At 31.8% G+C, this 19,201-nt stretch overlaps 1 protein-coding gene across 4 annotated transcripts in view; it reads right to left on the bottom strand.

Moving 5' to 3' along the window:
• Positions 1 to 19,201, bottom strand: part of LOC117169211 (TATA-binding protein-associated factor 172) — a 37,602-nt gene that overhangs the window by 12,443 nt on the left and 5,958 nt on the right. For 2 of the 4 annotated variants that reach the window (XM_033355460.1, XM_033355461.1), the window contains exons 3-10: positions 16,919 to 17,166; positions 11,557 to 11,915; positions 11,131 to 11,467; positions 7,455 to 8,077; positions 5,775 to 6,538; positions 3,169 to 3,742; positions 1,440 to 1,731; positions 1,051 to 1,361 (exon numbers count right to left, since the gene is read on the bottom strand). In XM_033355460.1, coding sequence (XP_033211351.1) covers positions 1,051 to 1,361; positions 1,440 to 1,731; positions 3,169 to 3,742; positions 5,775 to 6,538; positions 7,455 to 8,077; positions 11,131 to 11,467; positions 11,557 to 11,915; positions 16,919 to 17,166 — 3,508 coding nt within the window. The remainder of the gene's footprint in view (positions 1 to 1,050; positions 1,362 to 1,439; positions 1,732 to 3,168; positions 3,743 to 5,774; positions 6,539 to 7,454; positions 8,078 to 11,130; positions 11,468 to 11,556; positions 11,916 to 16,918; positions 17,167 to 19,201) is intronic. The other 2 variants (XM_033355462.1, XM_033355463.1) reach the window with 1 other exon arrangement.

Raw genomic sequence — 19,201 nt, forward strand, 5'->3', positions numbered from 1 at the left:
GGATTAACTACTGTTGTGTAGGCGAACATATTCCCAGAATTTAGAGACAATCGAAAAACATGACTTTTTGAGTTGGGGCAGTTGAGGAATAATGCCCCATATCAGGATTGCCACAGAATTTGATTTCTAAATTTTGGGTCTATTCCAGGTTTTCCAGAGACAGTTAAAAGAAATTCTAAACTTCAAACTGCCAATTCTATTCCCGAAAAATTAGAAACTTTCAGAAGAGAGAAAAATATCGTTAAAAAAGAAAGCATGCATTTTGAACTAGAGTTATCTAAATAGAATTTTTTGTCAATTTGAAGTAAATATTGTTTACTTGAATTCTTATTAATTGGGAAAGATTAAAAATTTGATTTATTTTTCTAAGAGAAAATTGTTAAATTTTTTATACTAACAAAAGGTCAATAATTTTACTTATCATTGTCTATTCTTGAAGCAAATCACGTTAAAATATTGTTAAACTTGGAACTGATTTATTTTTAAATTGTACAATTTTTAAGATTTTTTACATTTGAATGCTTCCAATTTTAGATTTTATAGTTATTTTGTAACGACATTCAAATAAAAATATATCAGCAATTAAGGCGATAATTTCAAAATTATACTTTAAAAAAGTACGATTGAAATATAAATTTGTTTAACTTTTAATAATCGAATTTTAAATTATTCGATTTCGGACGTTTTCGACTCAAGAATGTTCAACAAATAAGTTTTACAAATTAAAATGGTACCAATTTCATTTTTTTTTAAAGCACCTAAAATATTGCACAATTCGAAGCTTGGGAAATAAAGAACAGGTGAATTAAGAGCATTTTAAATTAAATTTTGCTATATATTAGACTTTGAAACTATTTTCTAGTATATATTTCTACACTTGAGATGGTAGACAACTAGACATATTACTTGATCAAATCAGAAAAGAAGCTCAAAAATATGTTTTAAAGGGAACTTGAAAAAATAATAGCATCACTGAAAAGTGCGAAATAGTGTCACTAGTGAGGAGGGTCCGAGCCATGTGTTTGCGATAATTTCTTAAATTAGATTTACCGTTTCGACGTCCAAGGATGCGAGAACTGCTATAGAACGGGCTGACATATGCCTCACTGATTTATAGGGATGAGCCAACAGGAGACATAAATAGGGAAGGCACTCTAATATTTGAGGTAAAAGGGGTTGAGCCACACTTGGAGCCATTGTTTCTAACACTTGTAAGCTGAATACTAGTTTATTGACTTCTTCTTCGAAATCATTTTGATGTATGGTTTTTCCCGTCCTTTCCGTACAGCGTATAATAGACGGGACCATCAAATCCCAAAGATGAGGCAGTCGAGATGGCAGATGAGTACCGAGTAGAGTTGCTGTGGAAAACGTGAAAATTAACAGAGCTGCGAAATTCTGCCAGTTTTGAATTTCGAATTCTTTTTTGTTAAACTAACCTATGGCTGTGAGAGCGAGCGTAGCTCCTCGCCGCCTTGTTCTAGAAGCTTTGGCCTCAGGTTCCTCACAGGCTAGTAGTTCCTCCAGAGGAATTTCCGTAGCTGGTGGTCGACCCGGTCCTCTGCTGCAACTGGTTCCTCCACCTGACCCTCGATTGTACGCTATTCTCTCAGCGTGTCTCTGTCTATTGATTAAAGTCAAAATTCCATCGAAAGGATCACAAGTTCCAGTTGTTGCTCTAGGAGTAAATTCCATATCCGAAGAAAGAAAGGTGCACAAATTGGTTGTTATCTGAAAATAAATTGAAATATTATCATTAATAACTTAGAAATAGGGGGCAGATTCTTTTAAATAACACTAATGTAGATACCCAAAAAGATTATTTTATTTTTTTTTTACCAAAAAAGCTGAATTTTCAACCCAAAAATACCAATTTTTACTAAAGAATTTATTTTTTAACCAAAAAGTTGCATCAACAACTAAATAGTTGAGCTGTGAATCAAAAGACGTGAATTTTCAATAAAATACATAAATTTTTAACAAAAAATGAAAGTTTATTCTAATTAAAAAATTACTTTTCAATAAAAAAAACAACGAATTTTCAACCAGTTGAATTCAACAAAAGAAAACGGATTTTTCACGAAATAGTTGTATCACCTTCCAAAAAGAATAATTTTCAATAAACAAGATTAATTTTCTACTCAAAAAGATGACTTTTAAGCTTACAAGGGACACATTTTCATCCAAAAATAGAATAGTTCAAGTAGCAGATAAGAAATAATTTTCAACGAAACAGTTAAAATTTGAACCAGAGGAATATTTAAAAGATGAATTTTTAACAAAGTACAGTTCAATTTTCAACGATGTATGTTAATTTTCAGCCAAAAAAGATTAATTTTTAGACTATTTAAATTTTCAAACCAAAAATATAATCTTTCAAACCGAAAATATTTTTTTACAAAAATGGTGATTTTGTACCAAATAGTTTATTCTTTAACAAATAGATACATTTTTAAGCCAAAAGGCGAGTTTTATACATAAAAGTTGAATTTTCAAACCCATAATATGAATTTCCAACAAAATTCATAAATTTTCCAGAAGATAGTTTAATTTTTAATAAAATCGTTGACTTTTGAAACTAAAATATGAAGCGATTAATTTTTTTCCGTAAGGGACGGGTTTTTAAAAAAATACATGAACTTTCAAACAAATAGTTGAATTTTCAACCAAAGAGAGGAGCTTTTAACTAAAATGATGAATCTTAAAAAAAAAAATCTACAAAAGGGGTAAGCATTCAAGCAAATAGATACATTTTTCACAAAAAACATGATTTTCTTAAACAAGACAATTCATTTTCTACCAAAATGCTTGAATTTTCAACCAAGTAGTTGAATTTTTGTCAAAAAAGATTACTATTTAAGAAAACAGCTCAATTTTTAAGCTAAAAATATGATAGATAAAAATATGATAGACCTTTTTTTTTAAAAAAAGAGCTTTCAACTAAAAATAGTTCATGTTCTTATTGGGTTCTATTAATTCAGTATATATTTAAGCGAAATAACGAGAGAGAAAAGGAACTTTCTTGAAAACAGGAGAACACGAAGAATTCTTTAAAAAATGGAAGAGGATGGAAATAGGAGAAAGAGTGTGAAGTCTGTAATTTGTTAGTTTTTCAATTTTGTTGATAAAATAGGTAGTAAAATGTGACAATAAGTATTGAATAAGAACCTTAGCATTAGGGGAAGGTTTCCTTTCGACGCAGAAGTTGACGAGATGAGCCAAATGTTTCGCCGCCAACTTCTGGAGCTCTTCGTCCTCCTCGCGTTTGATAGATTCCATGAGCGGTTTAACGAGGGGGTTCAGAGGTTGGGGAGGCACAGGAAGACACTTGAGCATGGTTGCAGCTCCCGCAAGAGCAGCTGTGGACGTGACATTGTATGCCTGCTGTTGGGCCGAGGTCGTTTGCGCACCCGACTCCAGCGCCCGCCGACGTTCCTCCAAACTCTCGACTAGCTTTGGTTTGAGCTTGACGATAACTGGACTATTTACAATCGCAGAAACAGATCCGTTACCGTGATTTTCAGAAGGTCCGCTTATCACAACTCCAGGAATTGGTCTTGACACAAGAAGAGCTATTTGATCTAGGGTCATCACACCGGAGCTATTGACCTCCACAGGTACAGGTATTTTGTAGTGCTTCAAGGTTGCTAAGTAGTCTCGACTCTCATGTAACAATCGAGTGAATGCCCCTGCGATTTCGTCGTAGTAGACACATTCGTTCAAACAGACCAGCAATTTATCCCTGAAAACAAATGCATGTGATGAAAATAATTTCATATAAGGGACCGGACCTAAATTACGTAACGGATTTTAGGCCATCTCTAGAACCCACTCCCCCTTCCCCGTAACAAATCATTTCTACTCCCCCCACCATCTTGCTGTACGTAATTTTTAGTTACCAGAAATGTTTTTCTGGTTATTTACTAGTAGAATTTGGCGAGGGACACGAGAACTTCATTTTCAAAATTTCCTTCTACTAAAACATGGCTTTTTAACAAAATACTTGCATTTTCAACAAAATCATTATATTTTTAACGCAATAGTGCAATGTGCAACCTAAAAAGATAAATTCCCAACAAAAAATACTATGGTTTATATTTCAATAAAAAACGATGAAATTTATACAACAAAATAAAGAATTTTAAAACCAAAAAGATGAATTTTCAAGCAATTAAGATTTTACACTCAAGAAATAAATAAAATTTCATTTAAATTGTTGAACCTTCAATTGGAAAAATTAAATTTTCCATTAAAAAATAAATTTTAAACCCCAAAAAGGCTTTCCCAATAAACAATTAAATTTTCAAGCAGACATAAGCTTTCAATCAAAAAAATAAATGTTTAACAATGTAGTTTAACTTTTACCCAAGGACTAGAATTTTCAATTAAAAGAGATTAATTTTCAACAAAATAGTTCAACTTTCCACCAAAGAGATGAGTTTTCAACTAAAAATATAAATCTTAAAAAAATAATTTCTTGAAAAAGTGTTTCAACCAAATCTTTCGAACAAAATAGTTGAATACTAAAACAAAGAATAATATCTTTTGACCAAAAAGTTTCATTTTCATTAAAAAATAAATAAATAAAATTCGACTAAACAGATAAATTTCTGAATCAAAAAGATAAATTTCAAAAAAAAGATGAATTTTTGGTTAAAAAAAGATTTCAGTTGAACTTGTCACGATCAAAATATTAATTTTTAAACACAAAATAAATAAATTTTCTACAAAATAGTTAAATTTTCAACAAAACAAGAGAATTTTCAACCAAAAAGTAGGACTTTTTTAGCAAAATAGTAGAATTCTCTAAATATAGTTGCATTTTTTTCCAAGGGAGACGTAAATTCTACTAAAGCGGGTGAATTTTCAAATCAAAAAGACAACATTTCAAAAAAGAGTTGAATTGTCAACTGAACAGTTGCATTTTTTTCAACTGAAAAAAATAGTTAAATTTTCATACACAGAAGATTCTAGTTCACTTTCCAACACCAAAATAAGAATTGTAAACAGTAAGTTAATATTCCGCTCAATAGTCGAATTTTTTAACCAAAAAGTATGACTTTTTAACAAGATTGTTCAATTTTCAACCAAACGGTTGCATTTTTGTCCGAGAAAAATGAAAATACTATTAAAACAGATGAATTTTTGGATCAAAAAGACAAATTGTAAAAAAAGAAGTTGAATTTGTATCCAAAAAGATTTCAACTGTCTTTTCAACACAAAAATAATATAACAAAATAAGTAACGAAATAATATAATAATATAATAAAATAAAAAAATAAGATAAACAAAATATGAATTTTAAACAGAAGGTTAATGTTCTACGAAAGGAGCTGAATGTTCTACCCAAGAAGACGAATAAAAAAAACAGCTCAATTCGTAACGAAAAAGGATGTCTTTCTAAAGAAATGGTTAAATTTTTAACCAAATAATAAAAGTTATCACAAAAAGATCAAAGATAAAAAAAGGAGAAAGTTCTTACGAATTTGCAAAAATTACGTACATGCGTGAAGGACCCCCTGTCGTAACAAAAAGCCTCTACCCCCCCCCCCCCCCCCCCCCCCCCCCCCCCCCCCCTAAGAGCTGTTAAGCAATTTAAGTACGGTCCCTAATCCGAACAGTTCCCTCTGTGGTGCTGCAGCAAGTTTAAATTAAAGTTCCAAGTAAACGGGATTTTTTTGATTGTTTATTGTAATATATCATCCCACGAACAAATTCATAGAAATTGTTTTCATCAGGGATGCTTAAAAGTCTGCGAGAAAGTGATAAAATACCTGAGTATGTCCGGCACATCAGGTGGCTTTGAAGGATCGAGTGCAGCCCAATATGCCATAGTTAGACCAGCAACTATCCTTTGCAGCGCGGATCTCGAATTTAGATGAGCCATGAGAACCTTGGCGTAGCAAAGTGCCGGACTAGGGATGTCCGGAGTGTAGATAACTCCTGGTGCTGGCATCACCACGTAGCTAGAGAGCAATCCAAGCATTCTAGATGCCATGCAACGAGCTCGAACCACATTCGCATGTCGCGTATTTTGAGCGACTGTTTCAATTCCTCCTAAGTAAACTTTGAGCTCCGACGTCGGTTTAATAGCATTTGGCGCTCCACTTGCAAGGTCTACAGTCGCCTCATTGTTGTCAGTCGGCTGACTGCTTTTTGTATTCTTTTGAGTGAGAATGACATTCATTAGGAGACTGAGATTAAACGGCATGTGTTCCGGTTGCATGGCAAGGCAGAGCCAGGTGCTGACTAAAGGACATGCCGCGTGTAGCAACATTTCGAGATCACTTCGAACGACTAGATTCTCCCATACACATTCCGCTACCTCCTGGATTGAAGGCACATGTTCGATTAATACTCGCTGAAACACATGACGAAGAGCTTCTTGCAAAACAAGACCACCACCTTCACCCCAACGTTCTTTTCTGCTATTCTCGTTGTCTCCGTCGTCTCCGGTTAAAGTTTGGAGGGTTTGTAGCGTTGCTTTTCGGACACTCGAACTCGAGTGACTGAGAAATGGCCAGAGACGGGGTAAAACCTGAAAAATGAATTTAAAAAAATATTCAAAAATATTCAAAGAATATTAAATAACAGATTCATCTTGCGATATTTTGAAGTACATTACTTCGAATTTCAGTCTATACTAACTGCAATTTAATTTAACCCACTGAAGATTTGCCAATTTAAAACGTTAAAAGAATTAATTATTTGAGTTCAAAATCCAGGGTGAGTTTTAATGAAGGAAAAAATACTCGGTCATTTCCCGGTTGGCAAAAATTGTACACGGTCATTGAAATTACAATATTCGAGATCTTAAGCTGAAAACTTTTTCCTTTCAAGTAACAAAAACTTAACTGCAAATTAAAGCACTCAAAGTAGAACTCTTTTGAAGTTGAAAATTTTTAAATTGAAGCTTTAAAAATGTGTTTTTCATAATTTTTTATTTAAACGCTCAATAATTTCAACGTATAAAATAGAAGCTTTTAACACTTTTCAATAGACCAAGTTTAAATTAAATGCCGTTAAACAGCAAAATTAAATTTTTTTAACTTTTATAAATCAAACAGTTCAATGATTTATAGTTAAAAATCTATATCTGAGATAGTTTATCATTTTCAAACTCTAAATTGAAGAATGAATCAATAAGTTGGTAAATTTTCAAAATTACGTCATTTTAAGTAATTTTAAGTTAGAAACATAAGATTTTTATTAAACAACTTCGAGTTTATGTGCGACTAGTTGGCAAATAATAATCTCAATTTGAACTTTAAAAATGTTTAAATACGGTTAAATACATGTTTTGCAATTTTGTTCACTGAATTTGGTATTCAATTGTCCATAGGATCCCAAATAACTGTAATCAAGAATAAAATCCCACTGGCAAAAACATTAGGTGAAAATCAGTCGAGCTGCATGGTGCTGTCAAGTAAGTCTTTAAAAAGCATCTTAAATACCTCAGACAATGGTTGAGGAGTGAGACAAGCACGGGCAGCCGGCAGTGACAAAATAGCAGCTAGAAGTCCCATGAAGCTGTTACAAGCAGCCGCTAGATCGTCCTGCTCCTTCAAAAGTTGCCAAAGTCTCAAGACGACTACTTCGAGTTGAGACGCATCAAGTAATCGAGGTAAAGCTGAAGCCACGGGAATAAGTGCACTCGCAGCAGCTGCACCCACGTCGTCCACAGGGTCAGCGAGTCCCTTCATGGCAGCCGGAAAAGCCTTCGGGAGAAGTTCATCCAGAAGGTCGTCTCGCACAGCGAGCAAGTACTTCAAGGCGAGCAAAGCTCCATGTCTCGCTTCCCACTCATCGTGTTCAAGAAGATTCAACACAACTGATAGAATTCCCATTAAATCCTTATCGCAATCAAGTTTGTCCTTCTCCTTCGACATCAAAAGCATAAGAGAGCCCAAGGCTTGAGCACACGTTTCTCGGACTGGTGCAACCACCTGATCCGACACAAAATCTCCGAATCGATCTAATCCTAAAACGCAGAGAAGACGGAGTGCTGCATCCACTACCCATTGCCGATGGCTCTCCGCCATTTCTTGTGCCGTCTGGTCCCTAGATTTTCCAGCTCCTGGTTAATTATAAATTCTCATTAACTTTACCCAAAACTTTTCGGAAGATTATATATTCTTTTCAGGGTGACTGTCTGAATCGAAAAAAAAATTCCCGTCATTTCCCGGTTTGCAAAATTTGTTCATTTGAAGTTATAAAAACTGAACTACTCTTCAATTTTAAACTTTAAAAGTTGAAGCTTACAGTTTTTTGATTCAAACGATCAATCATTTACACGTATAAATGGAAGCTTTAAACACTTTTCAATTAAACAATTTTTTTTGTTTAATGCTGTTAAAAAATTAGTTAAAATATTTTGACAATTATATCATTTTAAGCAATTTTAAAGTAGAAATATTATAAATTGAAAGATTACAAATATATTTTGTTATTGAATACTTTTAAAATTGAAAGTTATATTATTTTTATTTCAAAACATTCAAACTCAATTTTGTTATAAATGAATGCTCTTATCTGTCATATATTATACATGAACACACAAATGTCATTTAAACATCAAAATCCAACAATTTCCATAAAAAATTTCAGTTTTTAATTGTTTATCTTTTAATATTTGATATATAATTGCTAATTCTAAATAAACGGTCATACATTATAAAATATAAAAAAATTGTTCTTTATCTTAATTAAAAATTTTCAAGTTAAAATAGTTATTATGAGTTTATTAATTTTAAATTAATTAAAAATGGAAAATAGTTTATAAAGTTTCAATCGGTCGTTTAAACTTTTTTAACTGCTTACTAAAGCTATCGAACTGAAACAATTCAATATTAATATTGATTGAAAATGTACCCTTTGAAATGAAAACATAAAATACAAATAATTATAATAAAAGATTTTAGAATCAATTTTTGTAAATTAAATGTTTTCATAATTGAAAAAGTTAACAATTAAACTTAACATTTAGAAAAAGTTGAAATCAAACATTTTTTTAATTTCATTATATTATATCAAATTTTTTCGAAATTTTAAGTGATGCACAGAATTTTCTTCTAAAAAATTGTAACTTAGTCAAAATATAAGCTCACTTTCATTTCCCGGGTTTCCGGTCCAGCGGCCCCCTGTTTTTTTTAACTTAAAAATAAATTTCAAGGCTCGAACTCACGCCATTATTCACATATTTGACCCTTTTTTTAAGGATTGCACTATTTTGAAAAAATGCCACTATTTTCTCATAATTAGCCGCTAATGCTACTATTTTTTCAGTCTTCATGGTCCCTTTAAAAATATTTTCGTACTTTTTCGCTGATTTTCTACAATAACATGACACCATCTCAAGTAAACAAATATACACTAGAAAATATTTATAAAGGGTAATATTTAGATACATAAATTAAAAATATTTCTAGGTTGACTACTCAAATCCTGAACAAAAATAACCTGACAATTCCAGGGTTTTCCAAGTAATTCTATATTTCTCTAGGTATAATTTTTCTTAATACGGAACTTTAGTATCGCATTTTTAAACTAGTTTACCCTACACTTCTTCAATGTATTACATAGTATGTAAGTAACCTAAATTTATTATCCGAATTCAAAATTGTTCAGGAGAGCGAAAAAACATACTGTATAATTGAAATTGCCATTTAAAGATAAGACAGAAATCCACCTCCGAGATGACGTGTTGTTGATTAAACGAAACAAATTTGAAAACGAAAAGGTTACTTAACTTACAAAAAAAACGTCCTGACAACTAGAGGTTTCCCTATTTGAGTAGACAATATGATTTTAAATTCATCTTCTTATTTCCCGAACTACGGATTGTACCGTTTTAATTTTGAACACTTACTGGTTGAACCTTTTAAAGCCGGGATGATCCGAAATCGAATAATTTAAAATTTCATTATTAAAAGGTTGAGTGCACAGTATAATTTAAAAAATCAGCAATTTGACTTATTCACATTAAAGAGTATAAAATTTAAAATTCTTATAGTTCAAAATAAAAAAAGTTTAGAATGAGCCAATTTAAAAATAAATAAGCTAAATAGATTTTCGAGTTTTATATTTTGACAATAGTTCAAATTAGAAATCTCTCCCAATTATTAACGATGCAATAAGAAAAAAATTATGTTTGGAAATAAGCTGAAATTAATGGAAAAAGAATATTTTCCTACTTTGCAAGAAGTTGAATTTATAAAAAAAAAGAGAAACTAGAACATAAATATTGAATATATTTGAAAATAAAGCAATTTTATGAGTTTAACATTTTAGAAAGAAATATTTTACACGCAAATCCACCCTTTCATTGAAAAATACTTAAGACATTGGCGAGCGTAAAATTGGAAGCTAATTTATTTTTAAATAATTCAAAGTGTGTAGAAATCCATGGGAATTAAAAACACTTTAATATTAAATTTATCGTATTTGGAATAAATTTATTAATTTTACTGGAATTAGCAGAGTAGGAATTAATTTAAAAACATTGCATTTATCCTTGGAAATATTTCAAAGCATAGTTTAACTTTATTTTATGTGATTCTTCCTCATCAATAATATAATTGCATACCTCTAAAAGTTTCTCATTTTTCTGAAATGGAATTGTACGCGTAAGGTTTACCATACAATCTTTTTTATAAATTCAAAGTTCCTACATAGAATGAAAAAACCATCAACATAATTTTATGGAACTTTTTAACAATTGGTGCCGTTTTGTTTAATTTTACTATGACTTATTAAAAAAAATGAGTGGGCATTGGGATTTTATTTAATGTATTATTATGTTTATTATTTAATGTATTTGTCTTCAAAAGTATCATATGTCTGAAGAATGTTTTTTTCTCTCGAAATTTCACCAGACTTATTTATTTTGTTAACTCATTCTAGTAAATCCGAAGCCTTCGCGATTTATATTATAAGTTCATTATGTAAGAAAATGCATGTCACTATTTCTGAAAATGGTTGCCACTATGCACTAATTTTGATCTCCGAAGTGAGTCCCAGCCCTGAGATTTTAAATACTTCTAATTGCTTTCTGTACTTTATTTTATATTTATAAATCGACCTTTAAGATTTTTTATTTAAAAAACGTATAGTATATTAACTGAGGCATACCTTTTCCATGAAGGCGAACTAGTTCTCTTAACGCTGTAGCCGCTCCATGTCGTACTTCCCACTTTTGACTAAAAAGATCCTGACACAAACTTTCCGCAAAGAACTCTAGAGGCCAGTCAATGGCAGTGTCTGGCCAGCTTCCGGTTCCGTCCGGTACTGGGGGTCCCGATTCGCTGGAACTCCACCAATTTTCCGAGATTGCTTCCTCTATTTTGACTTTCTTCACCGAAGATTCTACACTACTGTTCGCTTGTGATTGATTATTGGATGAACTAGAATGATCCGAAGAGGCTTCGTCTGGATCTCTGGAACGTTGTTTCGAAATCGATTGCCGGGCCTAAAAAAGTTGACAGCATTCAACAAATACACATAAAGACGCTACCAAAATTAAATTTAAGATTCAACGTGAGGCAACGAGTTACACACCTTACGTTTCGCCCTGTTCATTTCACGCCTGCTAAGACCCTCGCCCTGGCCCAATGTTTCTTCAACAGAAACTTTACCAGATGCGTTTTTCAACACAGTTGAGGGAACAGGAGCCAAGTCTTCTGCACTGAATAAATCGGCTGCATCAACGCCCATGAGTCGCGGATGAAAACCCAATTTGGCAGCAATCTTTTCTTCTTGATTCGCCAAGGATTGCTCTTCGTTGTTTATGTCGTATTCGCTTCCTTCTGATCCTGTAAGGTGAGAACTTTTTGCCAGTACTCGACCCATATTGAAATCGTGTAGACTTAGTTTTCGATTTGCGTTGCTCAACCTGCGTTGATTTGGTTTCGTTTCTTCTGTAAATCATTATAAAACGTTGAACTTAGTATTCTTGGTATTGTTATTATATCCGATTCATTCATTTACTTTGTACTCCTATGTTTTCGTTCGCATTTCGCATGTTTTTGCCTAGCATATGAAGTTGTTCTCCTTGCATGGACATGCTTTATCATTCATTTTCAAGTTATTCACTTTGCATGTCAGATTCAAATTTATTCAATTTTAAAAAGCGCGGTACACAATTAGAAAACTAATTTGTTTAAAGACTTAGTTACAAGTTTTTAATTTAAGAATACTTTGATTTTTAAACAATGTTTGGAACTGCTTACCTAGTGGCAAAAAAAAGGATGTCTTAGAGACGTCTTGGGGACATCCACAAGACGTATTTTGTAACATGTCTTTTGGACATCTTAGGGATGCTCTTAAGACGTCTAATGTTCGTACGAAAGACGTCCCGACAACGTCCATGTCTTTAAGACGTCTTTAGGTCATCTTTAGGACATTGAACGTCTTAGAGACGTTGATTGGACTGACATAGAACGTCCTAGGAACGTCCTAAGAACGTTACTGGGATTTTTATGGTTTTGTGCCCACTGGGTATTTTTTAACGCTTCAAGTTTGAATAATTTAACTTTACAGGTTCAAAACAACATATTTAAACTTCTTTAGTTTTGAATGGTTTTAATTTTAGTTATTTTTCTTTTGCACAAATCATATTTTTTAGTAAAAAAATATATACAATCACTTTGAACGTCACTTGACACTACAGGCCTGAACTTAATAATATTTATCATCTTTACACTTTCTATCATTTCAATTAAAAATTATATTTTGTAATGTATAATTCCAAAACGGTTTAATTTTTGAGGCCTTAAAACTAAAGTTTTTTGTTTCAAAAGAATCAAAAGCTTAAATTTGAAAATATTTGGTTTGTCAGTCAGGCATGTCAGTGTTTTTCAAGTGTTTTGGTTGACGTTCGACGTGACAAATATAACATTTCCTTGAAATATTACAATTTGCCAACTAAAAGTCCATTATAATAGAATCAAAAAACGATCAAAATATTTCACGGAATATTGAGTATTGTAGCATAACGTTACGAGCATAATATGATAGGTGGAAATATCAAGAAGGTTAGCATAGTTGGCACATCTTGACATGGGAATCCATATCCCTTCTAGAAATAATCAATTGAGATCGATAAGAAACAATATAACTAATACCTCAATTGTTCCGAATCGTGTTTCTTAATTGTGCCAAACTGATTGGCAACGGTTGAGTATTTTGCATTTCCAATTGTTTTCAATCGGGTACTTGGAATTTGTCACGTTATAGCATCACTTTTGTCTGGCGGGAATTATTTAAAGACAGTTATTTACTTTTTCGGATTAATATAAATTTGAAACAGTATATATTATGAAAGTAAATAAACATTTTGTAAATAATTCTTACCAAATGCAAGTGGTGCTACGAAAAAAATGTGCTATTAGTATTTTATGTTCCAAATATAAAATCAGATACACGATAAAAATAAAAAAGTTGATTTTGTAATAATAAAGCCAAATTTTTATTTTTTATTATGCGCTCTTGGATTGTTTTTTTTTTTGTGAAAATTTTTATAAATGGTTATAAGTTTTAAAATCGGTTAAGATTTTAAAAAAAGTAAGCGAATAATTTAGAAACGTGAAACTTCAGAAAAGTGATTAAAGTATTATTTTATTATTTAAAAATGCCAAGGTGATATTAGTTGAATAAAATTAAACATTTAAAAATTAATATTAGAGGTAAAATATTTTTTCAGAAAGAGGTCTCAATTTTTAATTATTCACAATTATGAAAACATAAATTCATGTTATAATAAAAAAAGTTGTTATTAATTCAACTTTCTAAATTTTTAGTTTATTAAAATATAGGTACTCAAAATGATGGACAAAATTCTTTCTAAATTGAACAGTGAATTTACATCAATTTCGGTTATGTTATATTCGGTAATCCTTAGATTATGACTTCCCTTTTACCACTAATGATTGACGGAAAACCAAATTTTTCTATTATTCGCAAGGTAGCCACTAAAGTAGAAGAAAAAATCTGGAATAACTTCCTGGTTAACCAAATTTTACACCGGTCAATTAAATTCAAAGTTTAAGTTTTTGAAAAGCTGAAAATTTGATTATTTGAAGTATTTAAGACGAAAATGCAAATTAAACCAATCGAAGTGGAAGTTTTCTGATCACTGAGCGTTCTGAATATTTAATTGAAACACTTAGAACAGCGATTTCGAACTCAAACGTTCATTAATATATGTAAAAATGACCAACCTTATAGAAACTTTTTATAAATAAAGCATTTGAAATTGTACAATATGGATTCAGAAGCCTTTAACTTTGTTTAATTTACAATTATGCCATTTGAAATTTGAATATGAAAAATATACATTTTTAATCTTGTTACGATTTTATTTGAATTAGTAAAAATGCAGACTTCAAAAATAGCATTTTAAAATTCAGGTTTCTAAACTGCTTACATTTAAGCTTAATAATTTCTTAATCTTAGCATTTCAAACTCAAAGTTTAAAAAAAATCGTAAATTAAAAATAAACTCTTATTCTTTGATATGCTAAATGTCGAAAAACTTCCATACGGTTACATAAGATTTGATGGAACTATGAGAATAACAACTGGATATAAAGACCAAAAATAAACTTTTTTTCAGACTATTAAATAAAAATTTTTACTAAAATTACAGAAATATGTGGCGAATAATAACAATGTTTCAGGAAGGAGAGAATGTAAAAAAAAATGTCTGTGCTTATGGAAGGAAAAGCATCTGTTATGATGAATTCCGCACGTATTAAATTCAATTTTGAACCTAATGAAACCGGAATGAATCTAATACTATACATTTAATAATTTCAAATCTTTAAAATAAAAATATTTTATGATTAGGCATTGCAAACCAAATTATTTGAAATATTCAAAATTTAATATTTTAAATATTTAAAAATACAATTTTCAAGAATTTTAAATCAAACTTATTTATAAATTCAAAATTGTCATATTGCAAGAAACTTAAAAGGATTGGATAAGTTTTCTGCTAAAAATGAAAAAAGTTACCTATCATTTATTTGAGTTTCAAAATATTGGCGCCATCCTACCTTCTATAATGTTTCCAATCGTTTTTAATTGGGTATCCATTATTCTAAGTTAGGGATTAAGTTTTCGCTACAGCATTTTGATTTTGCCTTCCCAGTGGGCACAAAACTATGAAAATCCCAAGAACGTCCTTGAGATGTTGCTAGGACGTCCTATGTCAGACCAATCAACGTCCCTAAGACGTCCAATGTCCTAAAGATGACCAAAAGACGTCTTAAAGACATTGAAGTTCTTGGGACATCTTTCGTACTGACATTAGACATTTTAAGAACATCCCTAGGATGACCAAAAGACATGTTACGAAAGATGTCTTACGGATGTCCCAAATACGTTTCTACGACATCCTTAATTTTTTTGATTACTGGGTTAATTTTTCACAAGCGATTTTTTACTCTGTCAAACAAATTTCAATAATATGAATTTCAAAAAAAAGTAAACAAACGTTTCACAATAATATACCCCCTAAATCAAACTTCCAGATAATCATACTACATTACTGTCACATCGTTAAACGGAATGAATTTTATATTTTGTTGATTAGGAACAATTGACACTATTAGTAACAATTTAAACCGATTTAACTTTTGATTACTCTTAATCGTTATTAGTCGTGTCCAATCGATTATTTCTATGCGGGATGTCTTTTTGGAGAAAATATTCTAAAAGTAAAAGTTAAAAAGTTCTGAATAGTAATATTTCTCAAATGTAGAATGCATTTACACAATTCTGTTTAATAATTTTATCGGATAAAAACCTTTCAGTTGCACGTAATACAATCAAATACCCGAAATTTAAGGTTAGAGTACCCGATTCTGATCAAATCGATCTGATACACTAACATCAAATTTTTGATATTTTAGTTCGTGAAAATGAAAGGTTCTCAATCGACAAAAGAATGGAATATGACTGAGAAAATACATTCTATACTTAACAAAAGATTATTATTAGCACATTTACGATTTACTTTTACGTTCTGCATATTTTCTCAAAAAACTCGTATGCATTCCCATGACGTCATGCTAAAATAATGTAATCCAACGAGGGCTTCCCGCTCTTCGGGCCTCTTTTAAATTGGTCAGCCACTGATGCGGGCGAGACCGTACAGGGATCGTAGTGGGGGGAGGGGGGTGACGGAACCGAGCAATTTGAAATAGACGAGCACAGGGGATTTGAAATAGGTAAGCTTTGAAATAGGTGTGTCTTGAAGGAGGCAGAAGCTTACTGCATTTGAAATTATTCAATTTTTAACGCTTTTAATTAGAAATACAATTTTAGTTCCTTGAATTTTGAATGATCCTATTTGAAATTTTTTAATTATGAACGTTTCAAATGGTTCTATTTTCGGAATTCTAACCTGAAATCATACAATTACCACCCTTCAGTTTAGAATAAAACTGTTCAATGTTGAAAGCTTTAATTAAAAATTATACCATCTTAAATCCTTTGTAATGAAGTTGTCCAATTAAAATTGTTTAAAAGTCTAATTTCTTTTTATTCCATTCGAAATATTACCCCTTTTCCAAATGTTAGCTAATCTACAATTATTTCATTTGGAACGTTTTCAATTGAAAATCGTTTAATATATACATATATATATATATATGTGTGTGTGTGTGTGTGTGTGTGTGTATGTGTATTCACTCCAAACAGTTTCAGATCAAAATGATTAAAGTATTACTTAAAATTTCAAACCTTTGTAAAACTCTTAATATTCAACAAGTTTTTTTTAATAAAGTATTTTTAAATGTTTAACTTATTAATATTAGGAAATAAAAATATAAATACAAGCTTTGCGCGTGTAAATTTACGGCTAGTTTCTGATATATTTAATAGTAAGTAGAAGAATATCGTTTGCTCAAGAAAATAACCTGAATTTGATACTTCTTTGATGGGTTCCGGGTCCCAAGGTGGAACTTGGGATAAAATCGCTTGAACAGCGTGTGCTGCCGAAACTCTTGTGTCCCATTGTGATGATTTTAATAACGTGCATACTCTAGCTAATAAATGATGCAGTTCGTGAGGATGCAACCGTTGAGCTTCTCCTAATTGTTGAGCTGCTGCACGTTTTGTCACAGCATTCGTTCCAGTCTCCAATAAAATAAATAGCCTATCTAGTCTGCAAAAATATAAACGCATGTTATTTTCATTATGTAATCTAAAAATTAAAAATAAAAGTATGAAAGGAATTGTGATTTTATTTTACTAAATTTAGTTCTACAAAAGCAAGCCACAGGCCTGATTTGTTTATAACAACACCTGCGTTGTAGTTCATTCTGTCAACTTGTGACTTGTCTATTTTTACTTTATGATCGATTTAGCTTAAAGATATAATAAACATACGATTTTACCAGTTACTATTGTAATTAAATATTTTTCATATCCGAATAAGATCACAATACTTTGTAATATACAGTAAACATCCACCTATTCTGGCGAATGCCTAGCCCTGGGCCCGAGAAACCTGTTGAATCCAGGTGCGTAGTTTTGCTGGCCGCAGGAGTGAGCAGCGGGGGGGGAGGGAGGCTGTACGGTTACGCCCGCGTCAGTGTCTGACCAATTAAAAAGAATTTCGCAGAACGGGAAGCTCTCGTTGGTTTGAATGGAGTATTATAGCATCACGTCATGGGAATGCAGACAACTTTTTCGATAAAATATTCTAAACGTAGTAGTAAGGCATGAAAATACGAATAGTAATATTTCTCAAGTGTAAAATCTACTTTCTCAGTCATGTGCCATTCTTTTGTCGATTGACGAGCGTTTAGTGTTACGAAATAAAACAGAATGTCCAAAATTTCAGTATAGTGGCACTCTCACTGAAAGGTCTTCAACCGATAAAAGGATGATGAAACAAAATTGCAAAAATGCATTCTACAGTCATTTTTTGATTCTATTATACTGACTTTCAGTTAGCAAATTGCCGTAAGTCAACAAAAACACTGGACAAACACTGACATGCATGATACCCTGCGACTTTTTCAACTGCGCAAATCGGGTCCGTCTGAACCGTTTCAATTTAAATGTATAATACTGTGCAATCTCTGCGCACTGCACCTTCCCGCTGCTGATGTTTTTCTGCCAGAGGCGCAGCCGTCTCTCGGCCCTTGAGCTGAAAACTGTGTGGGCAAGCAGTTCTAGGATTTACTAAACCGCGAAACACTGAGAGTCGGATGTATTCAACTGTATTTTTATTGATAGTATGTATTGATTTCAAATCGACCCGCGTTTTTCGGTATATGCGAAGTTGAAAAAGTTGCTTACAGCGCCTTCATAGATACAAGAATTGGACAGCCAATGAACATCACTAGATAAAAATATCTTGAGGACTCACGGTGGAGGTGGGGGCCCCTCCAGCCTTAAAATAATTGGTCGTGTACGATTCACGGCCGTTAGAATAGGTTGTTTACTGTATTTACAATATTACTAATTCATTTTTCAATTTCCTCCGAAATAAAGTATTTAAATCATATTTTCTTTCACCAATGTAAAGAGTAGGTAATTTATTATTGAAAAATGCAATTGGTGTAAGTCACCCTATCGTGAGTTTTGCCTTAAGGTTATTTTCAAACTAACATATCTGGCAAATATTATGTTTTTATTGTGTGAGATAACAATGATAATAAGTCTATATTTGCTATAGTGCTTATAGAATCCACATTGCTTACTTTTTTTACCATTTCAGTCGTCTTAATATAAGACTATTTTCAAACTAAATTATTAAGGGCATGTGACACAGCTAAATACCTATATTACCGACCACAGTTTTTCAGTTTACTGAATATTTTTTTGAACCTAAGAACTTATTTTGTAAATAAAATATCGAGCTGAAACTTTGGGAAATGTATTAGAGTGCAATAAAGTACGTTCAGGTACTGCATTTTGGTAGGAACTTCACTGAAAATTATTTCATCTTTTTTCTGAACCTCAACATTTTTTGAACGTTCGAACTTTTTGTATACATAAAATATCAGTCTCAAACTTTGAGAAATGCAAGAACCGACAGAAAACTACGTTAAAGTACAAAGGTTAATAATAAAAGATGTAAAAAAAAAATTTCAACAATCAATTCCAACGGCATCAGCCGGTAACGTTGTACACGAAAATACGAAACCTGGCGGCCACTAGACGAGGCTCTCGAGAGTTCGTATTTTCGT

The sequence above is a fragment of the Belonocnema kinseyi genome, chromosome 3, assembly GCF_010883055.1.
Source record: "Belonocnema kinseyi isolate 2016_QV_RU_SX_M_011 chromosome 3, B_treatae_v1, whole genome shotgun sequence".
NCBI lineage: Eukaryota > Metazoa > Arthropoda > Insecta > Hymenoptera > Cynipidae > Belonocnema > Belonocnema kinseyi.